The sequence below is a fragment of the Rhododendron vialii genome, chromosome 12a (genome assembly GCF_030253575.1).
Source record: "Rhododendron vialii isolate Sample 1 chromosome 12a, ASM3025357v1".
Classification (NCBI taxonomy): Eukaryota; Viridiplantae; Streptophyta; class Magnoliopsida; order Ericales; family Ericaceae; genus Rhododendron; species Rhododendron vialii.
Window position 1 is genome coordinate 4,377,501 of NC_080568.1, and position 24,330 is coordinate 4,401,830.

The 24,330-nt window shown below is 37.3% G+C and overlaps 5 protein-coding genes across 6 annotated transcripts; all 5 read left to right on the forward strand.

The window, feature by feature from the left end:
• Window positions 1–34: 34 nt before the first annotated feature.
• On the forward strand, window positions 35–16,059 carry LOC131311637 (trans-Golgi network-localized SYP41-interacting protein 1-like). 2 transcript variants are annotated; one of them, XM_058339163.1, is made up of 6 exons: window positions 35–172; window positions 260–911; window positions 1,023–1,171; window positions 1,251–1,331; window positions 1,534–1,844; window positions 15,994–16,059. In XM_058339163.1, the coding sequence occupies exons 1-3, from the start codon at window positions 112–114 to the stop codon at window positions 1,162–1,164; spliced, it is 855 nt and encodes a 284-aa protein (XP_058195146.1). In that variant the 5' UTR covers window positions 35–111; the 3' UTR covers window positions 1,165–1,171; window positions 1,251–1,331; window positions 1,534–1,844; window positions 15,994–16,059. The 2 variants fall into 2 exon arrangements, with proteins under 2 accessions (XP_058195146.1, XP_058195145.1); XM_058339162.1 differs by lacking the exon at window positions 15,994–16,059 and having other exon boundaries at window positions 1,534–1,924.
• Window positions 3,585–5,632, forward strand: LOC131311636 (very-long-chain 3-oxoacyl-CoA reductase 1-like). The gene is made up of 3 exons (XM_058339160.1): window positions 3,585–4,265; window positions 5,007–5,076; window positions 5,199–5,632. Exons 1-3 carry the CDS (start codon window positions 3,640–3,642, stop codon window positions 5,454–5,456), a joined length of 954 nt encoding a protein of 317 aa, XP_058195143.1. The 5' UTR covers window positions 3,585–3,639; the 3' UTR covers window positions 5,457–5,632.
• On the forward strand, window positions 11,902–14,879 carry LOC131311639 (uncharacterized). The gene is made up of 3 exons (XM_058339165.1): window positions 11,902–12,300; window positions 13,435–14,262; window positions 14,350–14,879. Exons 1-2 carry the CDS (start codon window positions 12,217–12,219, stop codon window positions 13,702–13,704), a joined length of 354 nt encoding a protein of 117 aa, XP_058195148.1. The 5' UTR covers window positions 11,902–12,216; the 3' UTR covers window positions 13,705–14,262; window positions 14,350–14,879.
• LOC131311638 (trans-Golgi network-localized SYP41-interacting protein 1-like) lies at window positions 15,104–16,007 on the forward strand. Its single transcript, XM_058339164.1, has 3 exons — window positions 15,104–15,283; window positions 15,363–15,444; window positions 15,647–16,007. Exons 1-3 carry the CDS (start codon window positions 15,124–15,126, stop codon window positions 15,744–15,746), a joined length of 342 nt encoding a protein of 113 aa, XP_058195147.1. The 5' UTR covers window positions 15,104–15,123; the 3' UTR covers window positions 15,747–16,007.
• Window positions 16,060–17,512: 1,453 nt separating the features above from the next.
• LOC131311635 (very-long-chain 3-oxoacyl-CoA reductase 1-like) lies at window positions 17,513–20,341 on the forward strand. The gene is made up of 3 exons (XM_058339159.1): window positions 17,513–18,366; window positions 19,696–19,765; window positions 19,888–20,341. Exons 1-3 carry the CDS (start codon window positions 17,738–17,740, stop codon window positions 20,143–20,145), a joined length of 957 nt encoding a protein of 318 aa, XP_058195142.1. The 5' UTR covers window positions 17,513–17,737; the 3' UTR covers window positions 20,146–20,341.
• The last annotated feature ends 3,989 nt before the right edge of the window (window positions 20,342–24,330 follow it).

Genomic DNA, 24,330 nt, shown 5'->3' on the forward strand with positions numbered 1-24,330 from the left:
GACTTGAACCAGAGTAGGATTTCTAAATTGGAGAGTGATGTAGAAGCATTACAGAAATCTTACCAAGAGGTTAGGTTTCAAGTAGAAGATTAAGAGGCAAAGGAGGATAAGATGAACGACAAAGAAGCAGAAATCTTGTCCTTGCGCAATGCTTTGTCGACTAAAGAAAAAGGTAATTCTATTCGTTTAATCTTTCTGAACATATGTCATTACTGTTTATTGTAGCCTCTAACGTTTCTTTTTATGGTGTTTGTTTCAGAGGCGGAAGAAGCTTTCATGTCAGCATCGCAGGTGAAATCCCTCTATGATAAAGTAAATGACCTTGAAGTCCCTTTTGCCGAGTTCAAAGTAGGAGATACTGATTTCCATAATTCAGACCATGCAAAGAAGCTCTTCTACATAATTGATGTTGTTACTCCAATGATGCATCACATGAACTCCTTATCTCATGAGAAGGAAGAATTGCAGGCAACCCTTGTGAAACAGGTTCAGGAAATTGAACATCTGAAGGAGAAAGTTGAACAACAGAATTTAGACAAGCAAGACTATGAGAATATGAAGAATGAATTATTTGAGCTAGAGTTCACTTTGGAAAGTATTATTCAGAAGTTAGGAGGTAATGATTTAGTTGAAGACCCAAAAACTATTGGTGTTAAAGAATTCATACCAGTTTTAGAAAAGCTGGTTATGGCTGTGATTTTAGAATCTGAAAATTCAAAATCCAAAGCCCAGGAACTCAGTGCCAAGTTGCTTGGAAGCCAAAAGGTTGTGGATGAATTGTCAAATAAGGTTAAATTTCTTGAAGATTCTAAACAAGGTAGGTCTGTTTCACCTGAGGTTGCCCGAGAAACTGGCATCTTTGAAGCATCTTCTTTGCCTACTCGGTCAGAGATAACTGAAATTGAAGATGCGGTAAGACTCTTGCATGTTTTGCTCGTATAAACTTTGGCCTTAATGCTATATTAGCAGTTCTTCTTTTTGGGAACTGCACCCGTAATATGTTGCATCCTAATGCTTATGCTGGGACCCATTGCAAAGAAAGCAGTTGCTCCGGCTGCTTTCGCCGCCCATGCGCGAACTCTGCGTGAGGGATCAAATGATAACCTTGCAATCGACATCGATTCAGAATCTGACCGTTTGATTAAAAACGAGGAAACTGATTAAGATAAAGGTGTGTTTTCTGAAGGTTTGCTGGTTTTTTCCCAAATACTAGTTTTCAATGCAACTTCCATTGAACTCCTGCTTTGCAGGTCATATATTCAAGCCCTTGAATACATAGGTCTCGTTCCACTACAAGGGAAGATGATTGCAGACCGGATTGATGGACTTTGGTAAAGTTCCTTGAATTTCCCCTTAGTTTTGCCTTAAAATTTGATCAGATGAATTAGATGTCCGCAAACCTGTTATATTTCCATTTTCATGTTGTAGCATATGTCTGAAGTTTGAACTATCCGAATTATTTAAATGAACAGAGATATTTTGATAAAGGTACTTTGCCATAACTTTGTCACTTATTTTCGTATATATTCTCAGGGTATCTGGTGGTCGAGCTTTGATGAGTCGTCCGAGAGCAAGGCTTGGACTTATGGCCTATTGGTTGCTCTTGCATATATGGCTACTAGCCACCCTATAGCAGAGCTTGTGATCCATTTCCCCTACATTGCACCAACTCCATTTCTTTTTTCCACAAGCAATTGTATCATAGACAAACTGCATTTTATCCATTTTTCCTTTTCATTTTTGTGACTTGTACGATAGTTTATATTCATATCATTTCCATACTTTGGTTCTCTGCAATCGGATTTTAGGGGTTCAGAGGACCCAGGCCTCCATGCTTATGGAGAGTATTTGATGCCTGTTTTTCTTTTGGTTTCTATGTAGAACAGGAATTTGTGATTAAGTAATGTACAAATATATCTGTATCCTTTACCCGCCCTTAAATATTCTTGTTTATGGCATTATGTCCTTGAAGCTTGAAAAGCTTATTTGTTAGCAAATGCGGTGTTACATTCCAACTAACATATGCTTGGATTTTGGACAACTGAGTTTGGAAAGTTGAGTATGTGACGTTGGCTAGTTACTAAAGTAATCAATCTATACTATAATCATAAGTAATTTTCATTTATGACATCTTTTTCATTTTCACTTTTATTTTATTTCTAGCATTGTGTTCCATCCTGTGCACAAGAGTGGGAAAAAAAGATTGGCGTGAACTCTCTTTTTTTTCTGTTGTCCCGTGCGTTAAAAGAGCCGAACGCTAGTATGGAATATGTAAGAGCGAGGACACCCTCATCTCAAAAACTAGCTTTGGGGGGTTGAGTTCTACTTAAAACTGTGTAATATGATAGATTGATATCAAAACTAGGTGCCTGGGATAGGTGGGTAAGGTATGTGTCTTTAGCTGAGTGAGTATGTTGCACGTGAAATAGGATGTGAAACGAAATTTCACCATACCGGAGTACCAAAGCAATATGAAGTAGGTGAGAGCACCCTCATAGATAGTTTTTGAGATAGAGTTTTACCCAAAATTGTGTAACAGAGTGGACCGATGGAAATTACATCCGTTTCTCTTTTCCCTCACTCCCCTTCCCTCGGTCTTCCCATTAGCAGACATCTCATTTAAAGTACTTGTTTTAATTAAAAATGATATATTATGAGAAAATAACATATTTCGTAAAGTCAAAAATAAATACTTAAAAAATAAAAACTTTTACAAAACGAGGCCTTAAGTTCTTTTGTCCTTTTTCTCTCTCTTCCTCGTATCAAATGGGCAACTGTGTTGAAAGTAGATAGTACAAGGTTGCTAGTGCCAGTTGTGTGGTGGAATACTGTTGGGTAGGTGGCTTGAAAAACATACGTGAAGTTTTGAGTATTTTATTAAGGGTGAGAGATCCCCGTTACCTAATCTTAACATAAAGTAATAAAAAATTCAAATAAAAAAGAAATTGATATTGGCACTTCAATTTTAGCCATAAACACTTTATTTTTTATCTTTTTCTTATTTGAAATTACTATTCCCTCCATCTCAATTTGTTTATCCAATTTTGGGATTTCAACTTATTAAGGAAGTACAATGATTACACTCAAAATGTTTTTAGTTTCCAAAAGGAAATTGATTTTCGCGCTCTACTTTTCACTGATGACGCTCTAATTTTAACGTGAAGTTACTAGTAACTTCATGAACAAACTGAAGCACCATCGGTAAAACGTGGAGTGCGAATATTAATTTCCTTTCCAAAAATACCCACACTTTTTGAACAATTAATGAGAATGCCCATTTCCCAATACATGATTTTTTGAAAAGTGAAAGGGAATTAAGGAAATTTTTCCTAGTCAACTTCTATTTGGATAAACAATTTGAGACATGTTAAAGTTAAAAAGTAGATAAACAAATCGGGACGGAGGGAGTACAACAATACCTTTATATGTGTGAGAAAGTAGATGAATACTAACAAAATAAGAAGTAATTTAGTAATTTCACATAAGATAAAGATAAAAAGTGGAGTGTCAATGACTAAACATGGAGTGTCAAAATCACTTCTCCTCAAAAAAAGGTTAATAAGAGAATGGGAATACCTCTGAACCTAATTATCATACACTTTTGATGATCTCCTACACTTAGAAAGAAACACCATTCACATGACCATGGAGTTGCAAAGTCTCGTCCTAATAGCAATAGCTACTTTAGGCTTCATTTCTCTTTGCAATCACCTGGCCAAATTTTTGACATGGGTATGGGTGATGTTTCTAAGACCACCAAAGAATCTGAAACAGTATGGCTCATGGGCTCTAATCACGGGCTCGACCAATGGAATCGGCAAAGCCCTTGCTTTAGAGTTGGCGTCAAAGGGTCTCAGCCTCGTACTGGTTGGCCGAGACCCTTTGAAACTTAAAGCTACTTGTCAACAAATCCAAGAAGAAAACGGTGGAAATGCTTCAGTTAAGACAATTGTGATCGATTTTTCCAAACTTCGCGGAGATGAGATAGCGAAGAAGGTCGAGGAAGGGATCGCAGGATTGGATGTGGGGATTTTGATTAACAACGCGGGATTATCGTACCCTTTCCCGAGGTTCTTACATGAGGTTGATTTGGAGATGGCGGAGAGTATCATTGGGGTGAACGTTGTGGGGACTACTTGGGTGACCAAGGCAGTTTTACCGGGGATGTTGAAGAGGAAAAAAGGTGCAATCGTGAATATTGGCTCTGGTTCCTCTGTTGCAGTCTCTTCCTACCCTCTTTTAACCATTTACGCCGCCACCAAAGCGTAAGTTGCTCTACTTTGGCTTGATCAATTAGAAGTACTCACCCGTTTGTGTTAATCGTGTATGTTTTCTTGACTTTGGATGGTTTCGATATCGTTATTAACCTGTAAATCTCACCAAAATGCAATCTGCAAACTTGTTATCACAAGATCGAATGTGGATACGACCATCTTGACTCTTTGAGTACTCGGGTACACATGTGAAGGAATTCTTGGAAAGAACAAGATCTATTTTCAATCGGTTCTAATATTCGACAAGAATTACATCAGTCTGGACAGTCAATTATGAAAGGAAGTCGAACAACTTCAGTCGATTGTACTATGTATGTACTATTTGTTGAACTAGACTTGCGGGCCTGTGGCCTCCACCTGAGGCAGCCTCACAATATCCAAAGTTTGCATCCTGCATAATACCTATTTCTGGTATTTTCGTCTGCGCACAACACCGGTCCTATTTCACAAAATCGTATTTTTGTCCTAATTAATGCACACACAGGTGTATCATTATACCTCGAGATTCATATGTGTTATGAGATTGAGATTTGTTACTGTATCTTATGATTGGAGTGCGTGAGAGACAACAGGCAAGGATCTTACGGACATCCGTCTTGATATGCCCACAAAAGTTCCTTTCTATCAAAGGCCCAATCGTCACCTTACTGTAATATTAGGCCCGAGGCCTAACGAAGTTTGGACTTTGTCAGGCCTCGGGCGCGAAATAACAGTTTTATGACTATATTGCAGATTCATTGCAATGATGTCTAGAAGCATCAGTTTGGAGTACAAGCAACATGGAATTGACATGCAATGCCAGGTTTGCTCTACTTCCATCTAGAACTTCTCAACAAATATGCACCAGCCAAAAAACCAACAACCTTTCTATCTTCTACCAGTGTCACTAAATAGTTCATTTTCACCTTGTGTGCCCATCCGCAGATCCCTTTGCTCGTGGCAACGAAAATGATACCCATCAGGAGATCTTCCTTCTTCATTCCATCGCCAGAGACGTACAGCAAAGCAAGCTTACGGGCAATTGGTTACGATCAAATTTGCGTGCCATATTGGACACACTCATTGCAATGGTGCCTAATACGAGCGCTCCCGGATGCAGTAGTGGATTGGTCTCTATTTTGGTATTTTTCGGGGATGCGAAAGAGAGGCCAAGAGAAGCTGCAGAAGAAGAATAAGCAATGACAATGCCATTGAAAAATGGTATTAGAGAAGATTAATAAATGTTTTCCTTTTCTCTGTCTCCTTTTTTTCACCTGAGTTGAATGGCTTGATTATGAAGTCAGGGTTAATTAATTTGCCTAATGTTCTGTAAGTTGTATTTATATAATATTATGTAGTGATAAAATTTTCGGCCTCTATGTTTTTTTTTTTAATCTTCATAACGAAATAATGGCAAAATTTTTCAAACATGAGACGCACATATTTTTATGAAGTGGAAGAATCAATATCTAAAAAGAAACCGTGTAAAATGGCTTTTTTCCACACATAGTAATATACTAATAATTAAATAAACAAAACGTGATAAAAAAAATTAACTCATAATCAATTTTGGTGATTATACTTTCACGCTCTACTTGGGTTGCAAAATGTATTCTGCAGACATTTCTCAAACGCTCTTTAAATTCATACTATACATTCTAACCATAGTTTAAAAATAAAATGTGCAAACCGCGGAATACAAAAAGCCATAAAAACATGCTTGGTTGATTAGAATGTGTGGTGGTGATGTGTGTACAGATTGGTTTAAGGAGAAATCTACCGTCAGCCCAAGTGGGTCCTTACCTTTTTAATTTTGTACGTTTCTGAGAGCATTTTGGCAGGTAAATGGCAGTTAAATGGTCTTCTTTTTAAATGACGGAAACAACCCTCCCTTGAGTCATTTTCCTCGGAAGTTGCTGGGATATATATTAGGGGTAGGGCACTAGAGCTGCAAACGAACCGAGCCGTTCGTAGTTCGGCTCGTTAGTAGCTCGTTTAAATTTGGCTAGAAAGTTAAACGAATAAGTTCAAGCCGATTTTTCAGCTCATTTTGTAAACGAGTTGAGCTCGAGCTAGGATAAGCTCAGCTCGAGTCGGGTTGCGAACCGGGGTTTATATACTTAAGTTTAGGGTTTTTATTGTTATTTCATAATTTGTTCTTTTCGTTTTCACTTTCCAGTCAACCAAGGGAGGCGAGAGCGCACACACACTAGTACACCCCCACTCCATAAGAAAATGAAAGTATACCTTCACAATAAAAATATTTTTGGTTGTATTAGGCCTATGTGAGGATTGAAAATAAACACAATTGTGGAGTAATTTTCTGATAATTCCATTCATCGTAGTTGTACAATATATATAGTACAAACATTAACAAGGAAAGAATACAAGATTACATGGAAATATTCTACACTTATGGCATAAAATAAGATTACACAATTAAGGATATTGACCAAATCAAATATTGACTAAATCATATCCTTAATTCTAGCACTCCCCCTCAAGTTGGAGCATGTATATCGCACATGCCTAACTTGTCTAAAGAGTGACTAAAAACACTGCTGGCAACAGCTTTGGTAAGGACATCGGCTAGTTGGTCTGCAGACTTCACAAACGGGAAAGCAATGATTCCGGCTTCAAGTTTTTCTTTAATGAAGTGCCTATCAATTTCCACATGCTTCGTCCGATCGTGTTGGACTGGATTATGAGCAATCTCTATAGCAGAAGTGTTGTCACAATACAGCTTCATTGTCTCCTGAGAGTGAATACCCAAATCCTTAAGCAAGTTCCTCAACCATAGTAACTCACATACTCCAAAAGCCATGCCTCTATATTCAGCTTCTGCACTTGACCTTGCTACCACCTGTTGTTTTTTACTCCTCCAAGTCACAAGGTTGCCCCCTACAAAAGTAAAGTATCCTGATGTAGATTTTCTGTCGTCAGATGAACCAGCCCAATCTGCATCAGTGTAACCTTCTACCTTCAAGTGATTATTCTTGCTGAACAATAACCCTTTACCCGGAGCAGACTTTAAATATCGCAATATGCGTTCCACAGCATCCATGTGAGGTTTACGAGGATCATGCATAAACTGGCTTACTACGCATACTGAATAAGCAATATCTGGCCTAGTATGGGACAAGTAAATTAATTTTCCCACAAGTCTCTGGTATCTTGCTTAATCAGTAGAAGTTACATGTAAACAATTAAACAACTTGTGATTTTGTTCAATAGGGGTATTTGCATGCTTACATCCAAGCATACCTGTTTCAGTTAACAAGTCAAGAACGTATTTTCGTTGAGACAAGAAAATACCATTCTTTGAGCGGGCTACCTCGATTCCGAGAAAGTATTTTAAATCTCCAAATTGTTTCATTTCAAACTCTAAGGCCAAGTGTCGTTGTAAGCTCTCAATTTTTTCTTGATCATCTCCTGTCACCACCATGTCATCAACATATATAATCAAAGCAGTAATTTTACCCATTCGATGCTTTAAAAACAACGTATGGTCTGAGTTGCTTTGTTTATATCCGAAGCTCTTCATAGACTTGGTAAATCTACCGAACCAAGCTCTTGGAGACTGTTTTAACCCATACAACGCCTTTTTAAGTTTGCATACCATTGTAATATCTGAGTATTTTTCCACACCTGGAGGGGGATCTATATACACTTCCTCTGTAAGATCTCCATGCAAAAAAGCATTTTTTACATCAAACTGAAGAAGTGACCAATCTCGGTTCACCGCCAAAGACAAGAGCACTCTAACTGTATTAAGTTTGGCAACAGGTGCAAAAGTTTCCTGATAGTCAACCCCATAAGATTGCGTATATCCTTTCGCAACCAATCGAGCTTTATACCTCTCAATTGTCCCATCTGCTTTATGCTTGACCGCAAAGACCCATCTACATCCCACGGTCTTTTTTCCTTTCGGTAGAGTCACAAGCTCCCAAGTATCATTTTTCTCAAGCGCTGCCATTTCTTCTGCCATGGCTTGAGTCCATCTATCATCTGCTAGAGCCTCCTGCATTTTACTAGGAATAGGAACAGATGATAACTGTAGCACATAAGACGCATATGACTTGGACAGTTTTTGACAAGACACATAATTACTAATGGGGTATCTAACGTTGGATTTAGGATCAGGCTCATATTTAACAGGTGGTACACCACGATTAGAACGAGGCGGAAGACGATATTGAGACACTTGAGATTCAGAAAAAAGATCATCACTACCAGTGGAGTTAGGGTTAGTGGATACCTCTGGAGGAATCTCAGAAGAAGACTGGCTCAGTGGTTGTGTTGAATTGTTGGGAGGCATTGTACTATCATAAAGAGCATTATCTTCAGTATGAGACGTCTCTGGTTCAACAACCGATAACTCTTCCCTTTCATCTGAAAATTCACCCTGTCCTGAAGAATCTCCGGACGAAGAAATATTTTCTGAGGTAAAAAATGCTTCCAGTTCTGCATAATTTATCACTTCGTCTGAATTCTCCCCTGAAAATGGTAAATTAGGAATTGGCGCCCTGTAAAAAAGTTCGGTCTCGTGGAAGGTAATATCCATGGAAACATAAAGCCTTCGAGTTTTTAGATCAAAACACTTGTAGCCTTTTTTATTGTTCCCATATCCCACAAAAACACACTTCAAAGCACGAGATTCAAGCTTAGTCCGTTGGCGCGGATGCAAATGAACATAAACCACACACCCAAAAATTCGTGGAGCCAGAAGTACTACCGGTGGGAGAGTGCAATGGTCAGAAAGGGCATCCAATGGTCTTCGAAAATTAAGAACACTGGATGGCGTACGGTTCATTAAATAGACCGCCGAATTCAAAGCTTCACCCCACAAGTAAATAGGAACATGACCCCCAATTAAAAGAGACCGAGTAATTTCCAATAAATGTCGATTTTTTCGCTCTGCGACACCATTTTGTTGAGGAGAATCTGTGCAAGATGTTTGGTGAATAATCCCTTCAGAGTGCATAAATTCCATCAATTCTTTCTTTTCGTACTCACCACCATTATCAGAACGAAAGACTTTTATTGGAACACCAAACTGAGTAGTTATCATTTGATGGAACATGCGAAAAATTGAACAAACATCACTCTTGTGTTTCATTTGATAAACCCAAGTCATGCGAGTGCAATCATCAACAAAAGTTATAAACCACCTCATCCCATTAAGAGTAGAAATTGGGGCCGGTCCCCAAACATCTGAATGAACTAATGAAAAAGGTAAATCTGTTTTATGATCACTCAAATGAAATTTAGTACGATGGCTTTTTGCTTTCACACAAGTTTCGCAAACAAAATCTGAAAGATTACATCCATGAAACAGGGATGGAAATAATTTCCTAAGATAGCCAAAGGAAGGATGTCCCAATCTCCTATGCCATAACCAAATTTTCTCCTTTTTTTTATTCATCGAATCTCCATTTACCACAAGAGCGTGCCCTTTTTTATCGGATTGTTGGAATCCATCTTCAAGATAGTACAATCCGCCCATTTGTCTACCACTGCCAATCTTCTCCCGAGTATGGATGTTCTGAAAGACACAGTGAGTAGGAAAAAATAGAGCAACACAATCATGAGATTTGGCTAATTGATTCACAGAGAGAATATTACAATTTAACGACGGCACAAATAAGACATCATGGATTTTTAACGTGGAAGATAATGGAACTGTACCAACTCCAATAACCGGAGATGATACATCATTAGCAGTGGTGATGGTGGCTTTGGAACATTTAGGAGATAAATGACTAAACTTATAACGATCACAAGTCATATGGTCTGTTGCGCCAGAGTCAATTATCCAATTACTATTTCCAGTAAAAGACATACCAGACACAATAGTCGAAGATTCGTTCTTCTTTGGTGATTTACCACCACTTACTTCAGCCATGACGGCACTAGAAGAAAATTTTGCAGCGGAATGATATGAACAGAAACACCAACAATTGTGAATACAGGACCTACTTCAATTCCTAGAGTTTAAGAAAAGGAGATTGAAGGTGGCTTTGATACCATGAAAATAAACACAATTGTGGAGTAATTTTCTGATAATTCCATTCATCGTAGTTGTACAATATATATAGTACAAACATTAACAAGGAAAGAATACAAGATTACATGGAAATATTCTACACTTATGGCATAAAATAAGATTACACAATTAAGGATATTGACCAAATCAAATATTGACTAAATCATATCCTTAATTCTAGCATATATATACATTTTTTGTTGATCCGTTGAGGCTCGTGAACAAGCTCGAGCTCAAGTCAAGCCAAGGCCCGCTCGGCTCGAACTCGACTCGTTAAGTTTTCACTGAGCTCGAGCTCGGGTTCATTAAAAACTTAATAAACAAGCTTGAGCACGGTAAAGCTCGACTCGGCTCGTTTGCCGTCCTAATTAGGGGGTGTTTCCACTAATAAAAAACGCTATGAATTTAACGCATTTTACCATTTCATTTTCACTAATAAAAAAGTTTCAGCATTTTATCATCTCGTTTTCACTAACAAAAAAGTTGTAGCATTTTATCATCTTGTTTTCACTAACAAAAAATTGTCAATTTTTTTGCTACAGTAACTTTACTCGTAAACCGATCAACAATTTATTCACTACCGGAAAAACCTACCAACTTCTCAATCACAAATAAAAATCTACTACAATTTTTTTACTACTTGAAACACCCCTATATTTTGTTTTTGAAGGATCTGAGTTCAATTTGAAAGACTTTTGCACAAAATGATGGCAGGAACATGGCAAGTTGGGGATTAACTTTATTTTGTTTTGAAAGATCACAACTCAGTTAAGTTGCAAAGTTTTGCACAAATAGTAATAATATGGGTAGTTGAGAAGTGATTTTGTAAAGGAATTAAGGTAAACTATTTATGCATATTGATGGTTATTTTTGATATCCAATTGTAAGTTAAATTTGATTATATTTTGCTTTTTATATTTGTATGTGCCTTGCTGCTGATGTTGGAAACATGAGATTTTTTTATGGGTAAAGTCTGAGACTTAGAGTTTGTTTCTTCCAAAGGTCTCAAGTTCGAACCTTCATAGGTGTTATCAATTTTTCTGGGGCAGTAAGATTAGGCTAGCTGAGTTATTAAAAAAAGGAGCAAAAAGTAGCCGTGAACTTTCAACTAGCAAAAAATAGAGGTGAACAACTAAGGGCAAAATAGGCATTTAGGAAAAACAGAAAGTACATCTAACATGTAAAAAACACAAAAGTTTGGTAAAGGAATAAGAATGTGACATGTGAATTTGTATTATAAAGTAATAGACATTGGTATTTTCTATTGTCAACCCAATGGGTTGATCGATTATAGAGGAACCGTTGGTTTAAAATGTGTTCAACAAGAAAGTCGCTTGAAGATGCTTTATCAGAAGCCGAGGATAACATATTTGAACTCATGAATGAGAAAGAAGAAGCTCACCATAGTAGAGCTTCAGCAGAAACGGAGCTAAAAAAAGTGAAGGAGGAAGTTTTGATCCAAACTGGAAAACTCACAGAGGCCTATGGAACTATAGAATCACTTGAAGATGCACTATCTCAGGTGGAGACAAACGTTGCTTTGCATACTGAGGAGAATAATAATGTGCAAGTTGGTAGAACTAATTTGCAAAATGAAATGAAGAAGCTGATTCCCAATCTATCAAGCTTACAGATTCATACTCAACAATAAAGTTGCTGGAAGATGCTTTGTTGAAGGCAGAGAATAACGTTTCCAAACTGGTTGGGGAAAAGGAAAAGGCTGGAGAAGAGATAGTGGCACTTAATACCAAGTTAAATGCATGTATTGAAGAGTTAGCTGGAACCACTGGCAGCTTGGATAGTAGGTCTCTGGAGCTTTCCAGTCACCTTAACAGTCTTCAGTTGCTTTTGAAAGATGATAACCTGTTGTCCTTACTTAAACGAAGCTTTGAGCTCAAATTGGAGCGCCTCAGAGATATGGATGTTCTTCTGGAAGACATGAAGAATCATTATGTCGAAATGCAATCAGAACCACTGCAAAGTTATCCTGCTGTCACAAAGGTAATATTCAAATTAATGTTACCGATGCTGCAAAATGTTGAGTTTGTTTTGTCAAAACGCTGTATACAAAATTCTGCATTTAAACCACCACCACCAAGGTGGGGAATGCATCTCCGGCTTTTCTGCCTCTTGAAGTCTTTTTTCCCATTTGTTTTTTGTTATAGTATTTTATTGTTGAACTAGCAATTACCGGTGCCTGAAGGCACTATGGCAAAGTTTGACCCCAAGTAATACAAATGTAATAGTTACGATGATCATATTTTGTATATGCTAAAATATTTTGTATTTCAACGCGTTTTTTGTGTTTTAAAGTTTTTTATTTTATTTTGTAGATGTTCTTCCTGTGTGACTGTATCAAGTTGGGTGGTGGTAATCCTATTTGCATAATTTTTTTTCATAGTATTATTGTTTTTAAAAAAAAGACTCTCTAGGAAAATTTTTAACCAATCCCTGAGAACCCATTGAAAATTACAATTGGTTTTTGTTACAACATGAACACCATATAATCAAATATTATGTTATTAAATTTTCAGATTTTTTAAAATTCAAATATCTTGACCGGCAGCTCAGCAATTAAGAGCTGTGTCATTATGTTGAAATTTTCCTCTCCCAATTAGTTTTTGAGCACTGTTTTTTGCGACAAATTTTTTCGGGATGAAAGTTTGTAACAGAGAGTGGAGTGTAGAAGAATCTCTCCTCGTATTCATAATAATGGATTTTAAGTTATAGCAACACTATGGCTCAAAACCTACAAACTTATCTCCTCCTTAGCCAAATCTCTTTACCACTTAAATTTCCCTTGCTCATAAATGTCCTCAGAGTTGTATCCTGATCATTGGATTGTGTAGTAGATTAGAATAGTGATTCAATCCAAACCAATCAATGTGCCATGTAGGATATTTCTCATTGTAATGTGATATAGATTCTGATCAGTACACACTCTTCTGAACGTGATGTTACGCAAAATGAGAATAGCTCCTTTATTTATGAAGCGTTGATATTGCAAGCTGGAATGAATATCCCCCAGTTTTTTTTTTCCCTGGAACTAGGAGGCATAATATCAGGGCAGTTTTCATTTTACAGTTTTGCTTTTTAAGTCTCATTTTTTCATTGCTTCTCTCTCCATATGTGTAGGAAGATTCCGATTTCTCGAAGTTCGCAGCTGGCGTCGACAATATTGCAAATGGAGATATGAACAAGGGTCACGCCAATGCAGAAGATGGTGATAGTTTGGAATCCTATTTCAGCAAAACAGTTGAAGGATTTCATCTTAGAAACAAGATTCTTGCAGATAATGTTGAAGGTTGTTCTGCTTTGATGGATGAATTTATTGCAGCCCTTTTGACAAAATTGCTTACAACAAGAGATGGACTAATGCTTAAAGGTGACCAAATTATATCTTAGAAGCAAAAGGTGGATAACCTTGAAATGGTTAGGCAGGCACAGGAAAGTAAGATCGTCATTTTGAAAATGACATTTTGATTTTACTGTCAGCTTGTACCGATGCAACTGACAAACTGGAGGCTGAAATTGAGAACAATCCGGTGAAAGTGAGCTCTGTCCCAGAAATTAGAGAAGTCAGTGGAGATGCAGTAGCAGAACATCAGACGACACTTGACAACATCAAATACCTAACAACTGCAAATAACTTGTCACTTGCTGCTAGAAAGGTTGGACATCTAATTAAACAGTTTGGGAATATAAGGAATGAATCAGCTGATGCAATCAAAGAGTTCGAGAACAATTTGACAGAAACCAGAATAAGTTTGGAAAATGCCATAGAAGAAAGGGACTTGAACCACAGTAGGATTTCTAAATTGGAGAATGATGTAGAAGCATTACAGAAATCTTACCAAGAGGTTAGGTTTCAAGTATAAGATTATGAGGCAAAGGAGGATAAGACGAACGACGAAGAAGCAGAAATCTCGTCCTTACGCAACGCTTTGTCGACTAAAGAAAAAGGTAATTCTATTCGTTCAATCTTTCTGAACATATGTCATTACTGTTTATTGTAGCCTCTAACGTTTCTTTTTATGGTGTTTGTTTCAGAGGCTGAAGAAGCTTTCATGTCAGCATCGCAGGTGAAATCCCTCTATGATAAAGTAAATGACCTTGAAGTCCCTTTTGCCGAGTTCAAAGTAGGAGATACTGATTTCCATAATTCAGACCATGCAAAGAAGCTTATCTACATAATTGATGTTGTTACTCCAATGATGCATCACATGAACTCCTTATCTCATGAGAAGGAAGAATTGCAGTCAACCCTTGTGAAGCAGGTTCAGGAAATTGAACATCTGAAGGAGAAAGTTGAACAACAGAATTTAGACAAGCAAGACTAGTATGAGAATATGAAGAATGAATTATTTGAGCTAGAGTTCACTCTGGAAAGAATTATTCAGAAGTTAGGAGGTAATGATTTAGTTGAAGACCCAAAAACTATTGGTGTTAGAGGATTCATACCAGTTTTAGAAAAGCTGGTTATGACTGTGATTTTAGAATCTGAAAATTCAAAATCCAAAGCCCAGGAACTCAGTGCCAAGTTGCTTGGAAGCCAAAAGGTTGTGGACGAATTGTCAAATGAGATTAAATTTCTTGAAGATTCTAAACAAGGTATAGGTCTATTTCACCTGAGGTTGCCCGAGAAACTAGTATCTTTGAAGCATCTTCTTTGCCTACTCGGTCAGAGATAACTGAAATTGAAGATGCGGTAAGAATCTTGCATGTTTTGCTCGTATAAACTTCAGCTTAATGCTATATAGGCGGTTTTTTTTTTTTTTTTTGGGGGGGGGGGGGGGAACTGCACCTGTAATATGTTGCATCCTAATGCTTATGCAAGGACCCATTACAAAGAAAGCAGTTGCTCCGGCTGCTTTCACCGCCCATGCGCGAACTCTGCATAAGGGATCAAATGATCACCTTGCAATCGACATCAATTCCGAATCTGACCGTTTGATTAAAAACGAGGAAACTGATGAAGATAAAGGTGTGATTTCTGAAGGTTTGCTGGTTTTTTCCCAAATACTAGTTTTCAATGCAACTTTCATTGAACTCCTGCTTTGCAGGTCATATATTCAAGCCCTTGAATACATCGGGTCTCGTTCCACTACAAGGGAATATGATTGCAGACCGGATTGATGGACTTTGGTAAAGTTCCTTGAATTTCCCTTTAGTTTTGCCTTAAAATTTGATCGGGTGAATTAGATGTCCGCAAACCTCTTTATATTTCCATTTTCATGTTGTAGCATATGTCTGAAGTTTGAACTATCCGAATTATTTAAATGAACAGAGATATGTTGATAAAGGTACTTGCCATAAATTTGTCACTTATTTTCGTATATATTCTCAGGGTATCTGGTGGTCGAGCTTTGATGAGTCGTCCGAGAGCAAGGCTTGGACTTATGGCCTATTGGTTGCTCTTGCATATATGGCTACTAGCCACCTTATAGCAGAGCTTGTGATCCATTCCCCCTACATTGTACCAACTCGGCAACTCCGTTTCTTTTTTTCAAAAGCAATTGTATCATAGACAAACTGCATTTTATCCTCTCTTTTCTCATTTTTCATTTTCATTTTCATTTTCATTTTCATTTTTGTGACTTGTATGATATTTTATGTTCATATCATTTCCATACTTCGGTTCTCTGCATTCGGATTTTAGGGTTTCAGAGGACCCAGGCCTCCATGCTTATGGAGTGTATTTGATGCCAGTTTTTCTTTTGGCTTCTATGTAGAACAGGAATTTGTTATTAAGTAATGTATAGATATTTCTTTCTCCTTTACTCGCCCTTAACTTTTCTTGTTTATGCCATTATGTCCTTGAAGCTTGAAAAGCTTAGTTGTTAGTAAATGCAGTGGTACACTCCAACTAACATATGCTTGGATTTTGGAAAGTTGAGTATGTGGCGTCGCCTAGTTACTAAAGTAATCAATCTTTACTATAAGCATATGTAATTTTCATTTATGACATCTTTTTCATTTTCACTTTTATTTTATTACTAGCATTGTGTTTATCCCGTGCACAAGAGCGGGAAAAAAGATCGGTGTGAACTTTTTTTTTTGTTGTCCCGTGCACGGGCCGAACGCTAGTATGGAATATATAAGAGTGAAGACACCGTCATCTCAAAAACTAGCTTTGGGGGTTGAGTTCTACTTAAGATTGTGTAGTATGATAGATTGATATCAAATCTAGGTGCCAGGGTTGGGTGGGTAAGGTATGTGTCTTGGCCGAGGGGGAAGGATCCAGTCCAGTTTGTTCGGACCATTTTGGTCAATTTGTTTGCATCCGAGACGGCTCAGATATGTTCCGGGTATTTTGGGTATTTTGTAATAAAAGTAAATCCGAACAAATCTGAGCTATGCAAATGGACCAAACTGGACGGCTCGGATGCAACAAATGCACCAAACTGGTCTGAACAAACTGGACTGGATCTGATCCCCTTCCCCTCGGCCTTCCCATTAGCAGACATCTCATCCAAAGTACTTATTTTTTTCAATACGAACTTACTTGTATTTTAATTAAAGATAATTTATTATAAAAAAATATTTCGTAAAACAAAAAACAAGTATTTAAAAAATAAGAACATAAACGGAGAACAATGCCTTAATTTCTTTTCTGCTTTTTCTTTCTCTTTTTCTCGTATCAAATGGGGCAACTGTGTTGAAAGTTAGATAGTACATGGTTGCTAGTGCCAGTTGTGTGGTGGAGTACTGTTGGGTTGATGGCTTGAAATATACCAACATTAAACTGTTAGGCAGATGACTAGATTCCTGTAAAAGGACCAAAATTAACTGTTGGGGTAGATGGCTTGAAAAGTAACAAAATTATTCAGTACTCCGTAGATAGTAGTACATGGTTGCTAGTGCCAGTTGTGTGGTGGAGTACTGTTGGGTAGATGGCTTGAAAAGTACCAAAATTATTCAATATTCTCGAAGTATATGAACAGTATGTTTCCTTTTTTCACATAACATATGGGACTCACACGGGGAACACATGTGAGATCCATATGTTATGTGAGAGGAATGAACACATCGTTTATATATTCCGGAAGTACTGAATAATCACTCTGAAAAGTAAACGTAAAGTATTGAGTATTTTATTGGGGGGGGGGGGGGGATCCCCATTACATAATCTTAACGTAAAGCAATACAAAATTCAAATAAATGAGAAATTGATGTTGACACTTCAATTTTAGTTGCACTCTATTTTTTGTTTTTTTTCTATTTGAAATTACTAGATGAATACTAACAAAATAAAGAGTAATTTAGTAATTTCACATATGATAAAGACAAAATATAGAGTGTCAATAGCTAAATATAGAGTGTCAAAATCACTTCCTTAAAAAAAAAAAAAAGGTTAATAAGAGAATGAGAATACCTCTAAAACTAATTATCTTGCACTTTTGATGATCTGCTACACTTGGAAAGAAACACCATTCACATGACCATGGAGTTGCAAAGTCTCATCCTAATAGCAATAGCAACTTTAGGCTTCATTTCTCTTTGCAATCACCTGGCCAAATTTTTGACATGGGTATGGGTGATGTTTCTGAGACCACCAAAGAATCTGAAACAGTATGGTTCATGGGCTCTAATCACTGGTTCGACCGATGGAATCGGCAAAGCCCTTGCCTTAGAGTTGGCGTCGAAGGGTCTCGGCCTCGTACTGGTCGGCCTAGACCCTTTGAAACTTAAGGCTACTTGTCAACAAATCCGAGAAGAAAACGGTGGAAATGCTTCGGTTAAGACAATTGTGATCGATTTTTCCAAACTTCGCAGAGATGAGATAGCGAAGAAGGTCGAGGAAGGGATTGCAGGATTGGATGTGGGGATTTTGATTAACAATGCGGGATTATCGTACCCTTTCCCGAGGTTCTTACATGAGGTTGATTTGGAGATGGCGGAGAGTATCGTCAGGGTGAACGTTGTGGGGACTACTTGGGTGACCAAGGCAGTTTTACCGGGGATGTTGAAGAGGAAAAGAGGTGCAATCGTGAATATTGGCTCTGGTTCCTCCTCTGTTGCAGTCTCTTCCTACCCTCTTTTCACCATTTACGCCGCCACCAAAGCGTAAGTTGCTCTACTTTGGCTTGATCAATTAGAAGTACTCACCCGTACGTGTTAATCGTGTATGTTTTCTTGACTTTGGATGGTTTTGATATCGTTATAAACCTGTAAATCTCATCCAAAATGCAATCTGCAAACTTGTTATCACAAGATCGAATGTGGATATGAGCGTCTTGACTCCTTGAGTACTCGTGTACACATGTGACGGAATTCTTGGAAAGAACAATATCTATTTTCAATCGGTTCTAATATTAGACAAGAATTACATCAGACTGGACTGTCAATTATGAAAGGAAGTCGAACATCTTCAGTCGATTGTACTATACAATGTATGTATTTGTTGAAATAGACTTGAGGGCCTGTGGCCTCCACCTGAGGCAGCCCCCCCACAATAGCCAAAGTTTGTGATGCGGTGCGCATGGAGGAGGAGTACCACCTAAAGCAGTCCAAGCATTCCAAGGCCTACTAGTCGGTATTTTCGTAAATAACTGACCGAGGCCTTTGGTTTTGGGCCCACTTGGAATTCGATCCGGAACGGCCCAACGGTCAGGACACATCGCCTACGTTTTTTAGCCTTTTTTAGGGTTCCGAAGGGTCAAATTTGCCGTTTAAGAAAATAATCTTTTTGCTTCTAACTTTTGATAAGAAAGTCCAATAACATTCGTTTTTGTTAGAGAAGTTTTATTTTTTCTTATATTTTCAGAATATGTACTGTAATAATTTCGGAACTTTCCGAAATTAGTGTTTTTTTTCCTTTTCTTGGTAGGGTTAGGATTTGCATCGTATTTAAGGAGTTGTAAGCCTTAGGGCTGAATAGTTTTTGATTATTATTGATTGACGAAGTGTCTAGAGAGAGTTTCTCTATATCTATCCCGTTTGTGATTATCCTTGTTGCACGTTTGTTCTTCGATTCATAGTTCTGCCCTGCATCAGTTTGCATCCTGCATATACCTATTTCTGGGATTTTCGTCTGCGCACAACACCGGTCCTATTTCAAAAAATCATATTTTTGTCCCAATTAATGCACACGCAGGTGTATCATAATACCTCGAGATTCATATATGTGTTATGAGATTGAGATTATTGAGATTTGTTACCGTATCTTGTGATTGGAGTGCGTGAGAGACAACAGACAAGGATCTTAAGGACATCCGTCTTAATATGTCCACGAAAGTTCCTTTCTATCAAAGGCCCAATCGTCAAATGGTAGAACAAAAAAAAAAGCCATATTGAAATATTAGGCCCGAGGCCTAACAAAGTTTGGACTTTGTCAGGCCTCGGGCGCGAAATAACAGTCAGGCGCGAAATAACAGTTTTATGACTATATTGCAGATTCATCGCAATGATGTCTAGAAGTATCAGTTTGGAGTACAAGCAACATGGAATTGACATACAATGCCAGGTTTGCTCTACTTCCATCTAGAACTTCACAACAAATATGCACCAGCCAAAAAACCAACAACCTTTCTATCTTCTACCGGTGTCACTAAATAGTTCATTTTCATCTTGTGTGCCTATCCGCAGATCCCTTTGCTCGTGGCAACGAAAATGACATCCATCAGGAGATCTTCCTTCTTCATTCCATCGCCAGAGACGTACAGCAAAGCAAGCTTACGAGCAATTGGTTACGATCAAATTTGCGTGCCATATTGGACACACTCATTGCAATGGGGCATAATGCGATCGCTCCCGGATGCAGTAGTGGATTGGTCTCTATTTTGGTATTTTTCCGGGATGCGAAAGAGAGGCCTAAAGAAGCTGCAGAAGAAGAATAAGCAATGACAATGCCATTGAAAAATGGTATTGGAGAAGATTAATAAATGTTTTCCTGTACTCTCTTTCTCCTCTTTTTTTTTTCCTGAGTTGAATGGTATGATTATGAAGTGAGGGTTAATTAATTTTCCTAATGTTCTGTAAGCTGTATTATTGTTGGTATTTACAGAATATAATGTAGCGAAATAAAGGCAAAAATTATGAAGTGGTGTATATATATATATATATTATCTTCGTAACGAAATAAAGGCAAAAATTTTCAAACATGAGACGCAAATATTTTTATGAAGTGGAAGAATCAATATCTAAAAGAAACTGTGTAAAATGGTTTTTTTTTCCACACATAATAATATAATAATTAAATAAACAAGGACAACGTGATAAAAAAAAAACTAACTCATAATCCAAAAATAAAAAATGCAAACCACAAAATACAAAAAGCCAAAAAAAAAAAAAAATCTCAAACACCAACTATCTATCATCATCTAAACAAGCGGTGTCATATCGACTAGAAGCCATTATGTTACGCAAAGTATTCTCTTGTTGAAGTTTCTATTCCACTAAAACTTTAGAAAAAATGCATCGGAAAAAAACAATGAGTACAAACTTAAGCATCTAATGGTTCTCAACACGGATGTATTCGGAGTTGCGTTTTAGAGTCGTGTCTACACCCCACTTTAACCATCATTAGCATAACCATCATTAGCATAATTTCATTAATTAAAGGTTGTTCACATGAATAAGTTGTGTACCATAATTTTTTGATTTTGTCTTTATTCAATTTTTTCGCGTTTGCAAGTTTTACGCTAAATTTTTATGCGATATTGGTTCGTGTCAAAGTAGAGGAATCGAAAAAGTACAAAAATTATGACTTTTACACAAATATTTCCAAAAATATCCAAGAAGAAATCCAAAAACTGACTTTTTGAGTTTTTCTTTGGATATTTCTCAAATATTTGTGTAAAAATTAAATTTTTTTTTACTTTTTTGATTTATCTCGCCGGGACGAACCAATATCACAAAAATATTTGTGCAAAACTAACAAACGTGAAAAAAATTTGAGTAAGGACAACCAAAAAATTGGTGCATAACTTATTTATTGGTGTGAGCAATCCTTAATTTCTCCTCATGTGACAAAAGCCCTTACACAGTTACACTTTTCATTCTTGAAAAATAAATACTTATTTTTCATTTTCAAACTAAAAAATATTTTATTTACAAAAATAATTTTTTAATTTTTTTTATATTGTTCAAAAGATCTTATTGAAATTTTCAAATAAGATCCAATTACATATGTTTTGATTTTAATAAGTTTATTATTTTTAAGTTTAAAAATAAATACTTAAAAAAAAACTTATTTTGGAAACTGCAAAGGACTGCACACCCATGAATAGATGAAAGGAAAATGATATTAGCATTTCATAAATTGATGGATATATTCTAAAAAACAAAAGAAAGTGGAAATCATGAAAATGATGTATTACTGCCTGCCGCCATAAATAATTCTACAAGAAAGCAAAACCCTACCAAAACCCCAAAACCAGAACAGAACACCCTACCCCCCTCTCTCTCCCTCTCCTCTCTCGCAGATGGCGGAAAATCGCAATCGCGATTCCAACGATACAACAACATCAGGTGACAAAGCGGTGTTCGTCGACACCAATCTCGCTGTAATCGTCTCCGACTCCAATACCGTTTCCGACCTCAAAAGTATCATCCCTTATTCAACCATCTCTCTCTCAATATATATGTATGTATGTATGTATGTATGTATACGTTTATTATCAGTTTCGATTTTACGAGTATGTGACTATGGGTAAAGTTCGATGATATACACTTCGTTAGCTCACCTTTGAAATTAGAGCATATTTCTTTAAACCCTAATGGCCGTTTACCGACGGGATATAAGGGTCGGATATGTTATTAACTTATCACCCAAGGACAAATAAGAGGGGGAGAGGTGGTGTTATTATATCCGCCCTCTACGAAAATGTCATTAATTCTATGCTTAGCCACCTACTCATATCTATGCTAAAACAAATCAAACCTATAATCTGCTCTTCGATGGAGCCAGAGGCCAGAGGGGCCCCCCCCCCCCCCCCCCCCCCCCCCCCCCAATTTAAGAAAACCGTACTTTTATTCAAAAAAAAAATTGATCTAAAGGCACAGCTCAAAATTGATATTCCAATTTTGTCCCTTTAACCTCTTGAAGATCAAGGGTCCATTCGCAACATTTCAACTACTCAAAAAGAATAGCTGATATTCATCAGTCTTTTGTTTGCTAGACCACTTTGTTAAAATTACATACCAAAAAGGGTGTGTATAAGAGGTTTTCTATGAAGCAAAGAGAGAAATAAAAATCATGGAGGAGGAATTTGACCTCCTCACAAATATATTACTTGCTTAGTGCCAAACCATTGTCATTTGCAGTTTTGATGTCACTGAAACGCAAGAGATTGAGCTCCGCCGGTGGGTGAGGGGTTCAACAATGGGCTAATATGAAGTTATGGTACGGTAATCCGTTCAGAAGCCATAGAGTTATCATCTTATGGAAGGTTAATGAAAAAAGCTTAAACGAAAATTAAAATTTAGATAATCAAAAATAACATTATATGAACCCTCGAAATCAAACCCCACCAATGTAAACATCTGCTGCATATGAAAAAAAAAACATTGAAGAGGAAGTATCTCACCGAATAGCCGTCAGAGATGGAGGAGTTTCTGCACTTCATTTACTTCCTTCCTTCCTTCCTCTGAGAGAGAGTCCTTTGTGGGCTAACCTAATCAATAATAGTGGTGGAACCTCATTTGAATTTGAAAATGCTAAAAGAGAGAGGGAGAGATCATCTCAACTTGGGAAACCAAAACTAATATTCTTCGATCCATCATTAATTTTAGAGCTGGGCGACGGACACGAAACACGATAACACGACACGAACCGGACACGAAGTTAGTGGGTTAGGATTGAACATTTCTGACACGAAACACAAAAATGACACGACTCGAGAACACGAATTCTAAATGGATCGGGTTCGAGTTGAACACGCGAGACACAAAATTGACACGACCAACACGGTTACTAATCTGTGTCACTCATTAACACGAACATATATATATATATATATATATAATATATGGTATATCTGTAATTCTATATAGAGTTGGGCAACGGATACGATAACACGACACGAACCGGACACGAAGTTAACGGGTTAGGGTGGAGCATTTCTAACATGAAAATGACACGACTCGAGAAACACGAATTCTAAATGGGTCGGGTCCGGGTTGGGTGGTTTATGACACGAACCCGACTGACACGACACGAACATGACCCGACACAACCTGTTACCCAGGTCTAATTAATTTCATCCGACAGATTCAATCTTCACCATTGAAAATTAGCAACACTTAATCTAGCCCAAAAAGAGTGCCACAAATGACTCCCATTACCAAAACTCTTTAGGGGAGAATCTGGCCCTAGGATTGAATGAAAGATTATAACACAATTCAATCACAACCCTTCAACCTGCCACGGAGGACAATTGTGAGAGAGACATTTTGCAAAATTATTGTGTAATGTAATATAGATATCCGCTCTTTTATCATATCTCCCCTCATATTATATTCAACCAAAACTAATCTGGTCAGCAAACGACGCGTAATAAGTAAAGATGTAGTGATTAGGTTTGTTTTTTGGTGCTATATTTAAAGTAGAGTTTAGCTCAAACATGCTTCTTTTTATCCACCACTCACCTGTTTGGACCGTAGATGTACCTCTTTTTCAATGGACTTTTAGGGCTCGTTGCGCACGGCTAAATTAATACTCTTTTCGTCCCACTTTATTTGTTTGCTACAAAAAGTCCTGTCATTTCATCCTAAAAAGTAATGTGCTTTTGGGAATAAATTTTTGAACTTTTTTGCACCATTTAAATGTACACATTCAAATTTTTTGAATAGTACAAAAGATATATATATATATATATATATATATATATATATATATACACAAATTATCAAGTGAGGGATCCCTCACTTTGTTAAAATGCGGGACTTTCATTTTCCGATCAAATTTTGAAAATCCGAACCGTTCAATGTGTGCAGAACGTGATTTTAAGGGTCCCTGAAAGAAATCAGCGAAAAAAATGACCAGGAAGGGCTTCATCCGAGCAGTTTTTTTTGAACTGTTCAATGAAA

Bases quoted from the DNA above. Each gene is read 5' to 3' on its own strand.
- LOC131311637 (XM_058339163.1), top strand. From the start codon at position 112: ATGAACGACAAAGAAGCAGAAATCTTGTCCTTGCGCAATGCTTTGTCG. The intron at 173-259 runs GTAATTCTATTC...TGTTTGTTTCAG, and splicing joins TTTGTCGACTAAAGAAAAAG to AGGCGGAAGAAGCTTTCATG. The intron at 912-1,022 runs GGTAAGACTCTT...AATGCTTATGCT, and splicing joins ATAACTGAAATTGAAGATGC to GGGACCCATTGCAAAGAAAG.
- LOC131311636 (XM_058339160.1), top strand. From the start codon at position 3,640: ATGACCATGGAGTTGCAAAGTCTCGTCCTAATAGCAATAGCTACTTTA. The intron at 4,266-5,006 runs GTAAGTTGCTCT...ACTATATTGCAG, and splicing joins ATTTACGCCGCCACCAAAGC to ATTCATTGCAATGATGTCTA. The intron at 5,077-5,198 runs GTTTGCTCTACT...GCCCATCCGCAG, and splicing joins GAATTGACATGCAATGCCAG to ATCCCTTTGCTCGTGGCAAC.
- LOC131311639 (XM_058339165.1), top strand. From the start codon at position 12,217: ATGGATGTTCTTCTGGAAGACATGAAGAATCATTATGTCGAAATGCAA. The intron at 12,301-13,434 runs GTAATATTCAAA...CCATATGTGTAG, and splicing joins GTTATCCTGCTGTCACAAAG to GAAGATTCCGATTTCTCGAA.
- LOC131311638 (XM_058339164.1), top strand. From the start codon at position 15,124: ATGCTTATGCAAGGACCCATTACAAAGAAAGCAGTTGCTCCGGCTGCT. The intron at 15,284-15,362 runs GTGTGATTTCTG...CCTGCTTTGCAG, and splicing joins GGAAACTGATGAAGATAAAG to GTCATATATTCAAGCCCTTG. The intron at 15,445-15,646 runs GTAAAGTTCCTT...ATATATTCTCAG, and splicing joins GACCGGATTGATGGACTTTG to GGTATCTGGTGGTCGAGCTT.
- LOC131311635 (XM_058339159.1), top strand. From the start codon at position 17,738: ATGACCATGGAGTTGCAAAGTCTCATCCTAATAGCAATAGCAACTTTA. The intron at 18,367-19,695 runs GTAAGTTGCTCT...ACTATATTGCAG, and splicing joins ATTTACGCCGCCACCAAAGC to ATTCATCGCAATGATGTCTA. The intron at 19,766-19,887 runs GTTTGCTCTACT...GCCTATCCGCAG, and splicing joins GAATTGACATACAATGCCAG to ATCCCTTTGCTCGTGGCAAC.